The sequence below is a fragment of the Typopeltis vanoorti genome, chromosome 7 (assembly GCF_054136105.1).
Source record: "Typopeltis vanoorti isolate ZY-2024b chromosome 7, IOZ_Tvanoo_1.0, whole genome shotgun sequence".
Lineage (NCBI taxonomy): Eukaryota > Metazoa > Arthropoda > Arachnida > Uropygi > Thelyphonidae > Typopeltis > Typopeltis vanoorti.
The window spans coordinates 66,064,009-66,083,661 of record NC_143555.1 but is presented as its reverse complement, the minus strand read 5'-3'; the positions used below and the strand labels follow the sequence as shown (position 1 = coordinate 66,083,661).

The 19,653-nt window shown below is 39.5% G+C and overlaps 1 protein-coding gene across 6 annotated transcripts in view; it reads left to right on the top strand.

Moving 5' to 3' along the window:
- LOC150104740 (uncharacterized) overlaps positions 1 to 19,653 on the top strand; it is a 434,041-nt gene that overhangs the window by 351,080 nt on the left and 63,308 nt on the right. For all 6 annotated transcript variants that reach the window (XM_090395917.1, XM_090395916.1, XM_090395915.1 and 3 more), the window contains one exon: positions 10,925 to 11,029. In XM_090395917.1, coding sequence (XP_090252043.1) covers positions 10,925 to 11,029 — 105 coding nt within the window. The remainder of the gene's footprint in view (positions 1 to 10,924; positions 11,030 to 19,653) is intronic.

Here is a 19,653-nt window from a genome sequence, read left to right as displayed (position 1 = left end):
GTGTGTTAAGAAGGAAAGGAGTGTGTCAGAGCCATGTGGCCAAATAGCAAACATATCATCAATGTAGCAAAGCCATATGGTTGGTTTTTGTCGGCAGAGTTTAAGGCTTTCTCTTGAAAAGTCTCCATAAAGAAGTTGGCCAAGGGTGGGGAGAATGGTGAACCACATGGCTGTCCCCTCTATTTGTTTGTAGAATTTTCCCTGCCAAACGAAATAGCCTGAGTTCATTGTGAACTGAAATAGGGCTGAGATATCAGGAGGAAATTTAGCTTGGATAAGCTCTAATGTTTCTTTGAGTGGGACATTTGTGAATAAGGAGGAGACATCAAAACTGACCATTATGTCAGTATGTTGGAGTGTAAGGTTTTCTATGCTGGCTTTGAAGTGGGCTGAGTTTTTTATGTGTGATGGTGTGTGTTGCCAGTATACTGTGTGATCACTTTGGCCAAATGTTTAGCTAATTTGTATGTGGGGGAATCAATGTCATCCACTATGGGACGTAATGGCACATTTTCTTTATGTATTTTTGGGAGTCCATATATACGGTGGGGTATAGAGTTAAACGGTTTTAATTTGTTAGTAACTTAAATCAATTAATAATTATGTATAACCAGCGTATAAGCCTTTCTATGAGAATTACTATCATCCATGGAGATTCCATCGCACGCAAGGCCCACCAATATAAAGATAAAATGAAGCTGAAGTTATCAAGGCAACTGAATAGTCTGACCTTCCTGGATAATCTTCCTGACCTTCGCTGCCAGGATAATCAGGTAATCCCGAATTGTGTGAAATTCAAGCACTGTTTGTTTTCACAAAGGCTCTCCGAATTTATAATTATGCCAGCTACGCTCTGCTATGGGAACAAATTGCTGCCACACAAATTCTCCTAGCTGATGCAAACAAAGCTATTCAGTTGCTTGAAGAAGAGCTTTCAATTACATTAATGGAAATTTCCATTTCCATTATGAGCTTTAGTCTATTTTATATGACATCTCGTGCACTGCAGCAGATAAAGATTTTGAAAAAATATGGGGTCAACATATCAAGAAATTTGAAAAATTAAAAAAGAGCTCAACCTCCGAACCCAAACTTCCAACCAACAGTTTTGGTTGGAAGTGTGGCACAACTTTGCCATTGCTCCCAGGAAAATACCAGCCGAAGATATAATGATCCAGATCGAACACGGGATCCGCCACCTTCCATACCACATCGACAACAATATTAGACTGGATGCAGCTTGTGTTCTCACCAAAGCAAGACCACCAAAAACCAACATATCCAATAGTGAATATAAAGCTCTGCAGGAATTGAAGAAAAACAAAGAAAGAGTAATCACCAGAGTGGATGAGAGGAACACCACCGTAGTACACAACCAAACGGACTACAGAGGTAAGCTTAATGCTCTATTATTAGATCGTGCTACTTACCTCCTCCATTGAATACAATCCCACCAACTCACAAATTAGAAAACTCCATAGGCACCTTAAGAAGGTCACTTCTTGGCCTGTGGAAGTTACTGACAAATTAAAACCATTTAACTCTATACCCCCCCCCCCTGTATATATGGACTCCCAAAAATACATAAAGAAAATGTGCCATTACGTCCCATAGTGGATGGCATTGATTTCCCCACATACAAATTAGCTAAACATTTGGCCAAAGCATTCACACACTATACTGGCAACACACCATCACACATAAAAAAAAACTCGGCCCACTTTAAAGCCAGCATAGAAAACTTTATACTCCAACATACTGACATAATGGTCAGTTTTGATGTCTCCTCCTTATTCACAAATGTCCCACTCAAAGAAACATTAGAGCAAATCCAAGCTAAATTTCCTCCCGATATCTCAGCCCTATTTCAGTTCACAATGAACTGAGGCTATTTTGTTCGGCAGGAAAAATTCTACAAACAAATAGAGGGGGACAGCCATGGGTTCACCACTCTCCCCACCCTTGGCCAACTTCTTTATGTAGACTTTTCAAGAGAAAGCCTTAAACTCTGCCCCACAAAAACCAACCATATGGCTTTGCTACGATGATGATATGTTCGCTATTTGGCCACATGGCTCTGACACACTCCTCTCCTTCTTAACAAACTTTACTATTATTATTATTATTACGGGCAACTCCAAGGAGTCGACAGACTCATTGAGGGAGGCCCTAACATCATTTCAAGAACAACTATTCGTCTTTCACACAGTATCTATCACACCTCGCCTTAAACTCATTCACAGTCATAGCACCCACAACAGACTCTGGCAGCTTATTCCACTCATTTACCACACTCCAAGTACAGAACCTAGCTCTAACTCCCCTGTTAACCACATTTTTGCCCAGCTTCCATGTATGGCCCCTAGTCCTCCCACCACCAGCCCTATTCTCAAACATATCTTCTGGATTAATCTTATAAAAACCCTTCAGTAATTTAAATGTCTCAATCATATCACCCCTTTTCCACCTGTCAACCAATTTTTGCAACCCACAAATCTTCAATCTGTTCTCATAAGGTTCATTCCACAGACCTGCCACCATCTTGGTCACTCATCTCTGGATCCTCTCCACCTCCTCCCCTTCAAGAAGAAACCCTGGCGTCCATATCTGGGCACAGTAGTCCAGATGGGGTCTTATCAGGGCTCGAAATAGACAAACGAGCAGAGACAAACAATAACTTGTTTGTCTCTGCTCGTTAAAGTATTTTTCAGTAACCAAGTGATTTGATGAGCTCTTTTAGCCACTTTTGCAATGTGCCTCCTAAACTTCAATTCCCTATCCATCAACACTCCCAAATCCCTGGCCTCATCAATCTCCTGGAGTACGGTTCCTCCAATGTGATATACTGCTGCTAATCTTTTCACTCCAAAATGCATAACCTTACACTTTGCCACATTAAATTGACATCCATTTTCCTTAGCCCAGTCCTCCAAACTATCCAAATCATCCTGCAAAATTTTGACATCCTGTGCAGTCACAATTGCTCTACCCAACTTTGCATCATCAGCAAACAAGTGAACACTTCTCAGATCCTTTCCTATATCATTGATAAACAAATTGAAAAGTAGTGGTCCAAGAACAGAACCCTGCGGAACACTACTATTCACAAGCCGTCTTTTGGACTCCACTCCTGAATAAACCACTCTCTGGTATCTCTCCATCAACCACCCTCCTATGCATCTCACCAACCTTATATCCATCCCCATCTGCTCCAGTTTACTGATTAGAGTTCCATGTGGTATCCTATCAAAGGGCTTGGCAAGGTCCAGTAGAATCACTGAAAACCCATTACCCTTATCCAGTTCAGTCGTTACTGTGTTCTAAAATATGAGCAAATTACTGAGGCATGACCTACCTTTACGAAACTATGTTGTCCCCCATACAGTATCCCATTTTTATCTATCCAATCCTGTATTCTTCTCTTGACTAGTTTCTCCAAGACCTTGACAATGATTCCTAATATGCTAATCTGTCGATAATTTACAACAGCATTCTTGGAACCTCCTTTATGCAGTGGAACTATTTTTCCCTGTTTGCACCCCCTTGGGACTAACCCAGACCCGAGACTACCCAACTGTCTCGGGTCTGGGTTAAAATGGTCAAGGTTACTGACAATTCTTTAGCCGCTTCACGTACGACACGAGCTGGTATACCATCCAATCGCACAGACATATTGACATTGAGGTTTTGTAATAGACTACTCACCTCCACCTCATTCACCACAATTCGCATATAAACGTTTGGTTCATTCATTTCTGCAATGTCACCACCTGGATGATATACTCTTGCAAAGTGCTCGCTCAGTAATTCAACTATATCAACTGATTCAGTTACCTCCCTACCATCGGCATTCTTTAAAATCATTCTGCCGTATACATTTTTTCTTCTTTCAACATATCGAAAAAACTGTTTAAGATTGTCTTTAGCCTGCATGGCCAATGTTCTTTCGTAATCCTTTTTTGCTTTTCTTACCACACTCGTTACCCTTCTGGCCTGGGCTTTATACTGTTCATGTGTCTGCCGGTCACCTTTCTCCTTAAATTCGCTCCATAGTTGTTTCTTTTTTTGCAGCTCAAGCTTAATGGTGTTATTCATCCATTTAACTCCTACTTGATTTTTTATTCGGACTCTAGGTATACAGTCAGCAATTGGTTCATGCAAACACTTCTTAAATGCCTCCCATGCACTGTCAACTTCTAGCCCTTGCAGTTTTACATGCCATGGCACTGTACCAATCAATCTCCTAAGCTTGTCATACTTACCAGCCTGATAATTCCACATGTACCCTGTCTTAATAGTAAATTCCACACCTTTAGCCACCTCCCAAGTCAAGATCCCTATGATCACTCTCACCAATTGGTGGCAACGTGGTCATATTCGTTACAGCCAAATTCTCAGATGCAATTACTAGGTCAAGCACTCTCTGACCCCTAGTATTTTCCATTACATGCTGTCGCAGATAGTTATCCCTTAATAACCGCATAAAATCCAATTCCTTCCTCCCATGTGTGCTCTCTTCCTGCCAATCAATGTTACCATAGTTGAAATCTCCCATAATACTTACCCTCCTTCCATTCATTTCTTCTATTTGCTTATGCATATTATCTCCACCATCTTTTCCATCACCTGGTCTATAGCAGCACCCAACTGTATATTTTGTTCTGCTAGTTTCAATCTCACACCAAATAGCCTCAAATGTGCTCTTATCTCTATCCAGCAGTTCCACTTCTATTCTCCTTGGCTATAGCTCATCTGCTATCATCAATAACACACCTCCCCCCATTTTATTCTCTCCTGTGTCTCCTGAACACACCATACCCCCTCACATTCAATCCCACTAGCTGTGTCATCTTCTGTCAGCCATGTTTCACTAATGCCAATAACCTGTGGTCTGGAAGTGCCAACCAAGGCCAAAAATTCTTCCTTCTTGTTCCTAATACTTCTGGCATTTGTATACATGAACTGAAGAAGCCAATTTGTCCCATCCCTATTTTAATGCCTTATACTAACTATCCCATTCTGATTTGTGGTCTTTCCTACTCGCTTGGGCATATTACACACTCAACTGTCTCCCTAAAATCTGCATATCTACTCCCCCCCCCCCCCAATAACTCTAGTTTCTCTGGTTCTGTACATTCACTTCCACCACATCTGACAACACCTTTTCAAGTCTCTGTTACACCAAATCCATTCAAATGTAAATCCTTCCATTTTATATAAATCCTTTCGCCAATCGAACTCATTCCACACATCCACAAATTCCACACCACTCATCAAACATAATTCACACATAAAGTCATTAGCAATTATAGCCCTTCTTCTATACTCTTCACTGTCATGACGTGGCAACTACTCACCATCCTAACTTTCTCACTCTTTTCTTTTGCTACTTCAAGCAATTTCTTCACATCCTCACTCATAGCCTTTTTGTTTCCTTTCAAATCATTTGTATCCACTACCACTATCAGTTCCTTCACCCACTGTTTTTGCTGTCTAATTGACTCGCTTACATTCTTTACGGTCGCATCGGGTTGGTATGATTTTATTAAACTCTCAACTAACACACCTCTTATTAGGGAATCTCCATACAACACACTCTCTTTCATTTTGTTTACACTCACTATCATAGCCTTATTTTTTCTATCATACTTTTGCAGATTATTAGTCGGTACTTTTGTTAAAGATTTTTGCCAACGTTCCAGTTGCTGGTTTACTCCATGTATCGCTCCACGTAATAGAGCTTTTTCACTCATTGTGTCAGTGTCATCATTTTTGTTTTCCAATGATTCATTCAATCGTTCTGTATACTTAACTTCATTCTCTCTTACAACACCACTCTCACAGCTATCAGGTACTACCTCAAATATCCTCATTTATACCTCTAATATCACTGTTATCTTAATTCTCACTTTTGACAATGTTATCACTCACACGACCTGAAACACTCTTTAAATCCTCACATTCTTTACACTTTTTGCACACATTCACTCCACAATCGTTGTTTAATCAGACTCCAACCGCTCTCCTCGATGCATACATTTTGCAAACAGTACACTAAATCAAGTCTTTTAAGTTAAGGTTTTCAGACAAATATGGTGACCTGGATGCCATCTTTGTATTCCTTTATGTGAGCCACGTGCACAGATAATTGATCTATCAATCTACTATTAAACACTCAAAAAACACACAAAAATCACCCAGACACGTTAAAATACTAAAAGTAAACAATACTATGTAAATACTATGCAAATTCATCAATTTTTACTCAAAATATCGCTTATCTGGTCAGGAGCTATCCTCAGACGCTACATACTATGTAGCCCTCAAGTGGCTACCCTAAACTACACTTAAACAACCAACACCCCAGAATCAAGTTCACCCTGGAGAAAGAGGAAAACAACAGTCTCCCTTTCCTAGACACAATAGTCACCCGCCAGCCTGATGGAACCTTGGTTTTCTCTTTTTATAGAAAACCCACCCATACAGGCAGCTACATTCACCAACAATCCCCACCCCCTCACAACAATATGGAGTTATTAAGACTCTATACAACAGGGCTAAACTAATCTGTTCAAATGACAATGTCCTAACAACTGAACTAAATCACATCCTCAACAAATTTGGTTGCATAAGACTGCCCCAAATTTGGGAGACATACATCATGAGACCTTCAGCCCAACGGCCAAGAATACCTGCATAGCCCTCTAGGGGGCACCATCAGGACTTTTAGGAGAAACGATAGCTTCCTGCTTTGTCCTCATTTACTGTATGTAGTGCCTGCATGCACGTCTTTATTGTAAGTTCCTTTGAAAATGGCAACATGACGTTGCTGAAATATTGGAAATATATATTAAAGTTTAATTTAATTTATATTCTATTGTACATTGTGAATTCCTTAAGTCAATTAATAATTATGTATAATCAGCATATAAACCTTTCTACGAGAATTATTATTAGCTTTGCTCTTTTCTCCAAATTTTTCCAAAATATTTTTGTATGTCTGACAATCATTTCCTACTCTGCTATTTAGATTCCCAACAAGGACCAACTTTTCCTTTTTCATTGTGTCAGGTTGCTTTCTCTAAAGCCTCAAAAAATTCCTCCACTTCTACCTTAGTACAACCTTCTGTGGGACCATAGGCACAAATAAGTGCCCACATCACTCTACTTTAGACTGCCTGCCATTCAAGAAGATTAGCCTCGTATTTAGTGTTGAATACTATGGCAACTCTTTTTTTCCTTAATTGTCATTGCCTGAATATAACATTTTGTATTTATTGCTCAGAAAGATCTCACCAATTTTTGTCTTTTTTGTTTCAGTCACTCCTATTATGTTAATCTGGTACTTATCTAATTCCTCAGCTAGCTCCATTTCTTTTCCATTCAGGCTTCTTATGTGGATAGTACTGATCTTTAACTCCGGTGATGTTGAATTGGGGTGTGTTTTCAGATTTGTTCTAGTAGCTGACTTTTCTCTGTTTGCCCTGGTTCCCTGGCGAAAACAGCAGGGGCTTTGTTTAACCAGGCGATGCCCCAGCCGGCATGAAATTTTGTTATGTTGTACCATCATTTTGTATTTTGGTTTAAGCCAATAATACAATATTTTTTTTAATATTTAACGAAACACATGCATCCAGAGGACTCCAGTGAAGGCAAACGTCACAGACTCTCCTTACCTATTTTGGCACATTAGCCAGAATAAACATTTTCATAAACATGATCCATTTGTGTTTTGTAGTTAGATTTGAACACTTGTAGAAATTTGAATTGAAGTGTTTTTAAGGTACAAAATCTGTGTGATCCATTCCAATATTTTCTATTCCATTTCGTTAAAAAAAATGCTGATCTCTATTCATTGAACTGATTTCACAACCCAATAATAGGTTGTGATTTGGAGTTTGAAAAATGCTGCATACTATGTTATACTCAGATTTCAGATCTTCTCTGCAGCATAGTAGCAGGTCCATATATAGCTATTTCCATAAAAAAGAGGATAAGTATCTCTACCTTCAAACTATTGACGTATTGCTCTCACCTCAGTGTTGTCTAATAATGGAGAGAATCTTCAATGGCATTTAACTTGCAAAATCTACCACTTTGGATTTACAGCCAGTCAAGATCTATAGCAGCTACTTATATCATTCATCTCTGGACACATGCCACCATAGAAGAATTTGGAGAAACTTGCATTGGTGAACTCGATACCGACAAAACATTTCATAGTGACTGCATTGAGGACTTCTCTGTAATTTACCGTCTTATGATCTGCCCTCCTCCCTTTGTAATTGGATTGCCAGTTTTCTCTGAAGTTATTCTCTATCTGTAATAGTGGGTATTCTTTCTTTGGATTATGCTATTAATGCAAGTTCCTCATGGCTCTGTTATTTTACCCACTTTCTTCCTCATATATGTAAACGACATGCTCTGGACCTTATACCTTTTTCACTTGTGCTGATGACAGCACTCTCCACTTATCCTTCTCATTCGAGTTTATAAGTGTCTAGCATATCCCCTCCTTTCTGCCTGTCAGAAAGGAGGGGATATGATAGACACTTATAAGTTACTAAAGGGATTTGATAAGACTGGCACAAAAGAAATTTTTCGATACACAATGAGCTGTGGAGAAAACAAGGTGTTGCACTTGGAAGTTGCCTAAGAGTGTACACATTTAGGAAGGGTGTGCAGACTGGGTTCTTTACTTGGAGAGTGGTGAATGAGCAGAATGAATATTGCCAGAGGTGGTTGTGAGTGCCCCAACAGTATATAAGTTTAAGGAGATATATACTAGGTATTGTATTAATAGATGGTGTTGGTCTCCCATGATAAGTCTTTTGACTCCATGAGGCACCCATATAAATAATAATAATAATTTGAGCTAGTGAAACATCAGGTTGTAAATACGTAATTTATTACTAAGTTATTTTCTCCTGTTCTACGTAATTTATTTCAGAAAATTTCAACATGAACAAACTTTAAATACTTTTTTTGAAATCAGGCAGCAGATTTAATAAACTAATTCTTTGAACTCCTTCTCAACAGCCAAAGCTGGCTACTAGGGCCCATGTAGGTCATCTCTATGATTTTATGCTTCTGGTCTAACATTATTATTATTATTAAACACCAGACCTTCATGGAGTCAAAAAGACTCGTTGTGGTAGTTACACGTGAAGCTTATGAAACTGTGCTTTAAGATCCTCCAATGTGTCAGGAAGCAACACACTGTCAGGCAACATTGCAATTATCAACTCCTCTCCATGCAAAGAACCTGCTCCTTATCAACAGTGTATCATAGCTAGATAGGTTTGAGAACGGCAGTGTCAACAGCATTGTTTTTTAAAATAATCCTTGTAGAAATTGGCTAGGACAGGAGAGTGAACTGCTGTGCTCTCTATTTGATATAGAACCTTATTTTAGAGACAAACATGGTATACCTTTTCAAGCGACTTTCAGGCCTCTTGTAAAACAGGGTGGTTTCACACCAGATGATGAACTTCATCTGTCTGCTACAGTGGGATTTAAACTCACTGTGAGTTAGAATCACATACATTGTCAGAAAGCAAAGCCCCTGACCTCTTGGCCAGCATCAAAAGAAGGCGTTTGTTTTGCAAAGAATAAGACGCTCTCTCATGGAATGGTCTATTTTTCTATCACTGAACACTTTATATCTATCATTAATTGATAAATTACTACATGGAGATGCTCCATCATTATGTATTCACCAACTGCTTGGTTTATATATGTTAAGATAATGCATTCAACACCTACCCATATGAGTTCAAAAGCTTGGTAAATTTCTATTTTTTATCAATAGTGAATACTCAAGAATTAAAGTCACTACCAAAAGATAAGTAGCTGCCATCCCTAGACATCCTGATTATTCTGAAAATCAGAACTATTAGTTTTTTCAATTCTGTTAGATGACTAGGATGAGCCAATGTATAGTATATACAAAGTTCCATCATCACATGAGAGCAACTATAGGGTAATCAGAAGAGCCTGCAACAACTACTTCAGGAAAAAAAAACTTGCCAAAATCGTGGATATTGTCACAAGAATAAAACACTCATTTAATCAAGCAATGCAATATATCTAGAGAAAAAGTGAAATATCTTGCAAAAGCATCCATGAGCATCACCACCTCAGGTGTCCACTCGATTAGCCTAGTGGCTATGCACTTTGCAACCATATGCCTGGGGAAGGAGTATCCTAGGTTCGATTCCCGTTGATGACATGAGGAGCCATAGCCAAGTTACCAGTCTTGGGCATGGAAAGCAGAGTTTTTTCCCCCAGTTTATCTGGGGTTTTTCATCCTGCAAGCAGGCAAACTGGCCCCGTGAACAAACACACAGATACAGTCAGGAATACTTAAGACAATCCCTCCAGCCATAGGTCTGAATTGTCAGCTATGCTGGTCCCGAGCCCGGATAAAAATATAGGGGATTGAGGTGGTGCCATACCTCCCGGTAAAAGGGGCTCACGGCTGTTGAATCACCATACGAAATGAATGAATGAATAACCACCTCAAGTGATTGTGATGTACCATGCTTCAGTAGCATTATTTGGGGCAGGGGGGGGGAGATGAGAACAGTGGTAGGATGTACAAAAGTAAACAAAGACTACATCTACCTATCAAAAAAGGTAGATCTGGACTGGCAGACTATGTAATTGATGCTGACTATTGGATCAAGTTAAAAAGAAAAAAAACCGCTCATCCAAATGCACTCATCTGAAGTTTGAGAGAACTTTTCTGTGAAGCTTCAATTCAAGAACAAGTGAGAAATAATAAATATCTAATAGTGTGCATTTCATTTAAGCTGGTTCTGCTTTTGTGCACAACTATAAATGCTGATATTTCACTGGTAAATCATGCATTGTATTGACTATTTTTAATTAGGTTTTCACTTAATTATTATTTTGATTCTAGCCACTCACACTAGCTCAGATAGAAGAGGTATCCTGTATTCAAGTTACAAAAGAAGATGAACTTTCTTATAGTGTGGAGTTGTTTCTTAAGGATCCTGATAAAGAGGTGATAAAAAGCTCACAATAATATATATATATATATATAAATGACTTTTTGAATAATAATATTACCTGTGTGTGTGTATGTTATTTCTTGTGTCTTTTAGCATTAATTATAATTTTCAGTCAGCTCAAGACATCAAGCCTACAGCCATATGCCAGTCTGAGTATCATCAAATGTTGCTGAGATCTGTCTTTGAGAATTAAAGGGGATGGGAACTATGATAAATATTAGCTGCAGGATCAGTAATTACTATTCAAACAAGGTGGTAAATTGGATTATTATGTGCAGATTTAGTCACCTGGCTTTTGTGGGAATCAGAATATATCAGAAAACTTCCAGAGATGATTCACTAAACACATTTTTTTGCAGGCTCTGGAATATGGGGTATACTGATTGAGGATATGAAGACATTAATCAGTTTTCATACAGATTAATGATATTTGTAAAGCCTTATGAATGGGACTAGGAGGAGAGGGATTGGTGAATGGCTGTTACCAAATTAATGTGGAAGAATATTTTTCATGCAATGGAAGAAGAGAGAGGGATAGAACAGGAGACTATCTCTGGAAGATGTATAATAAGGATGTGAGAAAGCAGACAAGGAACAGTTTCTTCCCACAGAGAGTGGTTGGTAAGTGGAATGCATTGTGTGGCAAGTGCAGAAATGGTGAATGAGTTTAAGACATGGTTTGACAATTTCTTTGTGCAGTAGTGGGGACATCCCACAATGAGTCTTTCAATTCCAAGGAGGTCTAATGTTAATAATATATATATATATATATATATATATGTTTTTGTTAAATTTGAATCTCACCAATGAAAGATTGTTAGGTATTGGTACATTTAGTATTAGTACTGTGGATGGATGGACTAAGGTAATCTAGAACCTCTTCTAGAAGATTAAATATAATGCCCTTTAATAAGCAGAGTGATGGTTTCACACTGAGTGATAAAATTTAGCTACCACCATAATACATACCTATGTTGGAGTTTTGAAGCTAACTTTTGCCAACCATTTTGACAAAAAGGTATAAGATAAAGGTATGGAGAACTTCCATTTTTTTTTTTTTTTACCTAGCTCAGTGACTATCTACTGTATAATATGACCAGATAACCATAACTTTTCACTTGCAATCTTGAACATATAACTAGTAGTTTTAAGCAATTATTTGGAGCTTCATAACCTCAGTATTGTATTCTTATGTATTATTACTTCTGTATTACTTTTGACTAACATTAAGATATGCAAAATACCCCCCTCTATGGCTGCAATCACCTCTTGCTTCTAAGAAAAACGATGACCAGTGAGGAAAAGTTTTAGTTTTGGGAAGAGACAGAAGTCAGAGGGAGCCAAATCTGGGAAATAGGGTGGATGTTTTAACAATTCATAGTGCAGATCCCTTAATTTTCCACTGCCAAAACACCTTTGTGGGCAAGTGCATTGTCCTGATGAAAGATCATTTTTTTCTTCTGCAAATTGGGTCTTTTCTCACAAATTTTTTCATCTAGTCTGGTTAAAAGATTGGAATAATATTCCCCAGTTATTGTTTTACCCTTTTCAAGATAATTAATAAACAAAATACCTTTTCGCATCCCAAAACACTGATGCCATGACCTTTTCTACTGATGGAACCAACTTTGTCTTCTTTGGTGATGAACAACCGGCTTCTGTCCACTGCTTTGACTGCTGTTTGGATTCTAGTGTGTAATGGTGAATCCAAGTCTCATCCATAATAATAAATCAATACAGAAAATCAGTTTTATTCCTGTTAAAATGCTCCAAGCACTGTTCAGATATTTTCATGTGAGTGCGTTTTTGATCTGCTGCATGGCACACATCTTGCGCAAAGCTTTTTCATTTACAATTCTTCATGCAAAATATATCCCACACATTTGTTTGAAATGCCTAGTCTCAGCAATTTCATGCACTTTGACTCGCCGGTCATCTTCTTCCGTCAGCCATGTTTTATAACAAGGTGACGGCTGAACTGGATAAGGGAAATGGGTTTACAGTGATACTGCTGGACCTGGCAAAGGCGTTTGACAGGATACCACATGGAATACTAATCCGTAAATTACAACATATGGGAATGGATATAGGGTTGGTGAGGTGGATAGGTGGTTGGTTGATGGAGAGATATCAAAGAGTAGTTTATTCAGGAGTAGAGTCCAAAAGACGGCCTGTGACTAGTGGTGTGCCGCAGAGTTCTGTTCTTGGACCACTGCTGTTTAATCTGTTCATTAACGATATAGGGAAGGATCTAAGTGGAACAATTCATTTGTTCGCTGATGATGCAAAGTTGGGTAGGGCAATAGTGAATGCAGAAGATGTCAAAGTCTTGCAGGATGACTTAGATAGATTGGAGTTCTGGGCTAAGGAGAATGGATGTCAATTTAATGTGACAAAATGTAAGGTTATTCATTTTGGGGTGAAAAGATTAGCAGCAGTATACCACATTGGTGGAACTGTACTCCAAGAGATTGATGAGGCCAGGGACTTGGGAGTGTTGGTGGATAGGGAGATGAAGTTTAGGGGGCACACTGCAAGAGTAGCTAAATCAGCTCATCAACTCACTTGGTTGTTGAAAAATACCTTGACGAGCAGAGACAAGCAAGTTATTGTACCTCTGTACCGAGCCTTGATAAGACCTCATCTCGACTACTGTGCTCAGATTTGGTCACCTAGGTTTCTTCTTGATGGGGAGGAGGTGGAGAGGATCCAGAGGCGAGTGACCAAGATGATAGCAGGTCTGTGGAATGAACCATAAGAGAACAGGTTGAAGATTTGTGGGTTGCAGAAACTAGTTGATAGGTGGAGGAGGGGAGATATGATTGAGACATTCAAATTGCTAAAGGGATTCTATAGGATTAATTCAGAGGATATTTTTGAGATCAGGACTGGTGGTGGGAGAACTAGGGGACACCTATGGAAGCTGGGAAAGAGTGTGGTTAGCAGGGGTGTTAGAGCTGGGTTCTTTACTTTTAGAGTGGTAAATGAGTGGAATAAGCTGCCAGAGTCTGTTGTGGATGCTATGACGGTGAACGAGTTCAAGACAAGGTATGATAGATACTGTGAGAATGTAATCGCATAGTTGTGTGGACATGATGTTTAGGGCCTCCCTCGATGAGTCAGTCTAAGGACTCCTGGAGTCGCCCGAAATAATAATAATAATATTGTGCACTGGTCAATGATTTCTGGTGTTGCTACAATTTTTGGACATCCTTCATGTGGATCATCTTCAAGGCTGGTACACCCATGTTTAAACTCGGCAGCCCATTTCTTAATTGTCGAAAATGAAGGAGAGTGTGCCCATAAACTTCTATGAACTTCGAAAATTTCTTTTGCCGTTAAACCTTCTTTTACAAAGAATTTTATAACTGCACGATACTCAATTTTATCTATATCAAGGGATACAGACAACACTTTTGCTTCAGACAGCTGTATAAAGCAAACTACTTGATAGAATGACTTGCAATATCACATGGATGCTTATGACAGATGTACCAACTTAGAAAAAAAAATCTTGCCGATAGCGTTGCCATATATGGTCGAGGCCGAGAACATTTCAGACCACCGTCATAATTTCAGGACTAGGCAACTCGTATATAGAGGCTAATGACTTCACATCACTTGCCTTAGTATCCCATAGTGCAAAGCACATATCCTTAGTAAATGTATAATGCTGTGTATTCTGGGAAGGGTCACTACCCTTCACTATATAAGTGAAGGAAAATCTCCAAAAACTCAGGTGATCCCCCAGATCACTCTAAACTCAGCAAGTGGGAGCGATCTGAAGGATCATTTTACTCAGTGGTGGGTCTGCTCAGTTACAGGTCCACCATGCCATGCCATGGAGAGGAACCCTCAGTGTTGGCTTCACCCAATGGCAGGCTCACCCCCACCACCGAGCAGAGCCTTTCATATCTCAGTACAGTGATCCCCCCCCCCCCACCCAACACCAAAAGACATCGGTGGGAGTCAGACCCAGAAGTGATACCTAGGTTGAAGTAATGCAGAAGTCATATTTCCATATATGAGTAGCCAAAAGGTGTCACACCTTATTAAAATACTCTGGATTAGAGACAGATGTTGGAAGTTTTTCACTTGGTTATACTATAAATTAAAAATGCCAAGAAATTATAAGGTGTAAGCAAACTAAGTTTAAGCCTGAAGTAATTTCAGGACCAGACAACTCGTATATAGAGGCTAATGACTTCACATCACTTGCCTTAATATCCCATAACGAGACCTCAATAAAGGTTGAAACTGGTCTGGGTAGTGGCCCTTCTCATAATGCATAGCATTATACATGTCTGTAAAGATATGTGCTTTGCATTATTGTATACTAAAGGCAAGTGATGTGAAGTCATTAGCCTCTATATACAAGTTGCCTGGTTCTGAAATTACTTCAGGCACAAAGTTTGTTTGCTTACACTTGGATAAAGGATTAAACCAACAACATAATTTCTTGGCATCTTTAATTTATAGTATAACCAAGTGGAAAAGCTTCCAACAAAAATACACTTCACCTTTCACAATCAGATAGAGATATCCTTTTACCTCTGCCTACTATGACTTTGCTGCAGGTTATTATTATTATTATTGTTCCGGGAAACTCCAAGGAGTCGACAGACTCATCGAGGGAGGCCCTAACATCATGTCTGGAACAACTATTCAACATTCACACAGTATCTATCCTATCTTGCCTTGAACTCATTCACGGTCGTAGCACCCACAACAGATTCTGGAAGCTTATTCCACTCATTCACCCCTCTCCAAGTAAAAAACCTAGCTCTAACACCCGTGTCAACCATGCTCTTGCCCAGCTTCCATGCATGGCCCCTAGTCCTCCCACCACCAGTCATATTTTCAAAAATATCTTCTGGATCAATCTTATAAAAACCCTTCAGTAATTTGAATGTCTCAATCATATCACCCCTCCTTCGCCTATCGTCCAATTTCTGCAACCCACAAATCCTCAACCTATTCTCATAAGGTTCATTCCACAGACCTGCTATCATCTTGGTCACTTGTCTCTGGACCCTCTCCACTTCCTCCCCATCACGAAGAAACCCTGGTGCCCATAACTGGGCACATAAGTCCAGATGGGGTCTTATCAAGGCTCGATACAGAGGAACAACAACTTGCTTCTCTCTGCATGTTAAAGTATTTTTCATAAGCCAAGTGATTTGGTGAGCTGTTTTAGTTACTTTTGCAATGTGCCCCCTAAACTTCAACTCCCTATCCACAAGCACTCCCAAATCCCTGGCCTCATCAATCTCCTGGAGTACGGTTCCACCTATGTGATATACTGCTGCTATTCTTTTCACCCCAAAGTGCATAACCTTACACTTTGCCACATTAAACTGACATCCATTTTTCCTAGCCCAGTCCTCCAAACTATCCAAATCATCCTGTAAAATTTTGACATCCTGTGCACTCACAATTGCTCTACCCAACTTTGCATCATCAGCAAACAAGTGAACACTTCCTCTCAAATCCTTTCCAATATCATTGATGAACAAATTGAAAAGCAGTGGTCCAAGAGCAGAGCCCTGCGGCACTCCACTAGTCACAAGACGTCTTTTTGACTCCACTCCTGAATAAACCACTCTCTGGTATCTCTCCTTCAACCACCCTCCTATCCATCTTACCAACCCTATATCTATCCCCATCTGCTCCAGTTTACTGATTAGGGTTCCATGTGGTATCCTGTCAAAGGCCTTGGCAAGGTCCAGTAGTATCACTGTAAACCCATTACCCCTATCCAGTTCAGCTGTCACTGTGTTATAAAACGTGAGCAAGTTACTGAGGCATGATCTACCCTTCACAAAACCATGTTGTCCCCCATACAATATCCCATTTTCATCTACCCAATCCTGTATTCTTTTCTTGACTAATTTCTCTAAGACCTTGACAATGACTCCTCATATGCTAATCAGTCGGTAATTTACAACAGCGGTCTTGGAACCACCTTTATGCAGTGCAACTATTTTCCCCTCCTTCCACCCGCTCGGGACTAACCCAGACCCGAGACTCAAATTAAACAAAATGGTCAAGGGTACTGACAATTCATTAGCTGCTTCTCGTACTACACGAGCTGGTATACCATCCAACCCCACAGATGTATTGACATTGAGGTTATGCAATAGACTACTCACCTTCACTTCATTCACCACAATTCCCGTATAATCTACTGGTTTATTCGTTTCTGCAATGTCACCACCTGGATGATATATTCTTGCAAAGTGCTCACTCAGTAACTCAGCTATCTCAACTGATTCAGTTACCTCCCTACCATCGGCATTCTTTAAAATCATTCTGCCATGTACATTTTTCCTTTTACTTGCTACATATCTAAAAAACTGTTTAGGATTCTCTTTAGCCCGCATGGCCAATGTTCTTTCGTAATCCTTTTTTGCTTTTCTAACCACACTCGTCCCCCTTCTGGCCTGCGCTTTATACCGTTCATGTGCCTGCCGGTCACCTTTCTCCTTAAATTCCCTCCATAGTTGTTTCTTTTTTTGCAGCTCAAGCTTAATGGTGTTATTCATCCATTTAACCCCTACTTGATTTATTATTCGGACTCTAAGTATACAGTCAGCCATTGCTTCATGCAAGCATTTCTTAACCACCTCCCATGCACTATCAACTTCTAGTCCTTGCAGTTGTACATGCCATGGCACCGAGCCAATCAAACTCCTAAGCTTATCATACTTTCCAGCCCGATAATTCCACACGTACTATGTCTTAATTGAAAATTCTACACCTTTAGCCACCTCCCAAGTCAAGACCCTATGATCACTCTCACCAATTGTTGGCAATGTGGTCATATTTGTTACAACAAATCCTCAGATGTAATTACTAGGTCAAGCACTCTCTGACCCCTAGTATTTTCCATTACATGCTGTCGCAGATAGTTATTCCTTAATAACCGCATAAAATCCAATTCCTTCCTCCCGTGTGTCCTCTCCTCACTCCAATCAATGCGACCATAGTTGAAATCTCCCATAATAATCACCCTCCTTCCACTCATTTCTTCTATTTGCTTGTGCATACTGTCACCACCATCTTTTCCATCACCTGGTCTATAGCAGCACCCAATTGTATATTTAGTTCTGCTAGCCACAATCTCACACCAAATGGCCTCAAATGTGCTCTTTTCTCTATCCTGCAATTCAACTTCTATTCTCCTTGGCTGTAACTCATCAGCTATCATCAACAATACTCCTCCCCCCATTTTATTCTCTCTGTCATTCCTGAACACACTATACCCATCACATTCAATCCCACTATCTATATCATCTACAGTCAGCCATGTTTCACTAATGCCAATAACCTGTGGTCTGGAAGTGCCAACCATGGCCAAAAACTCTTCCTTCTTGTTCCTAATACTCCTAGTATTAGTGTACATGAATTTAAGACCCCCATTAGCCCCAACCCTACCTTGATGCCTTATATTAACTATCCCACTCTGGTTTGTTGTCCTTATTTGCTCTAGCATATTATATTCATTCTTACATTCAACTGCCTCCCTAAGGACTGTATATCTACTCCCCCCCCCTTAACGAATCTACTTTCCCTGAATTTGCACATCCACTACATTCAGCAACACTTTCTCGAGTCTTCTTACACCATAGCCATTCAAATGCAAGCCATCCATCTTATATAGATCCTTTCGCCCATCAAACTCACTCCACACGTCCACAAATTCCACACCACTCGTCATACATAACCCACGCATAAAGTCATTCGCAATTATGGCCTTCCTTTTAAACATTTCACTGTCATACCGTATCAAAAGACTAATCATTCTAACTCTCTCACTCTTTTCTTTTGCTGCCTCAAACAATTCATTCAGGTCTTCTATCATTTCCATTTTATCTCCTTTCAAATCATTCGTACCTGCCACAACAATCATTTCTTTCACCCTTTCCTTTTGCTCTCTAATAGACTCAGTTACATCCTTTATGGTCACACCAGGTTGGTACGATTTTGTCAAATCCTCTACTAACACACCTCGTACTAACGAGTCTCCATACAGCACTCTATCCTTCATTTTGTTCATGTTCACATTCATACACCTATTTTTCCTGTCATACCTTTTATTATTGGTTGTTTCATTCAGTCGACTTTTGTTCATGCACTCTAGCTGCTGTTTTGCCCTTTCTATCGTACCATTCAACAACACGATCTCATTCAATGCATCTATCTCATCTTTTTTATTCTCTGAGAAACCATTAATACTATCATTCACACTTTCTACATTCACACTCTCATAATTCTCATGTACAACCTTGTTGTTTCTTGTCATATCGCTATTTTCTTCATTCTGAAGGTTGACAAAAATATCACACTCACGATCCAAAATACACTTCAATTCCTCATTCTCCCTACATTTTCTACACACATTCAATCCTTTATTATCATACAGATCATACAGGTTGGAATCTCTTGACTACCGTATCACTTTGTACTACATTTTAAACATCATCATATTAAATAAATTTTCTTTTCTTAGCTAACAGCTACATGTGCAGAAAGGCTCACAAATGGAGTGGCAATTCAGATGTGGATTCGCTGATATTTTATACTGCTTTAATGAATTGTATGAAAGAGGCATGGC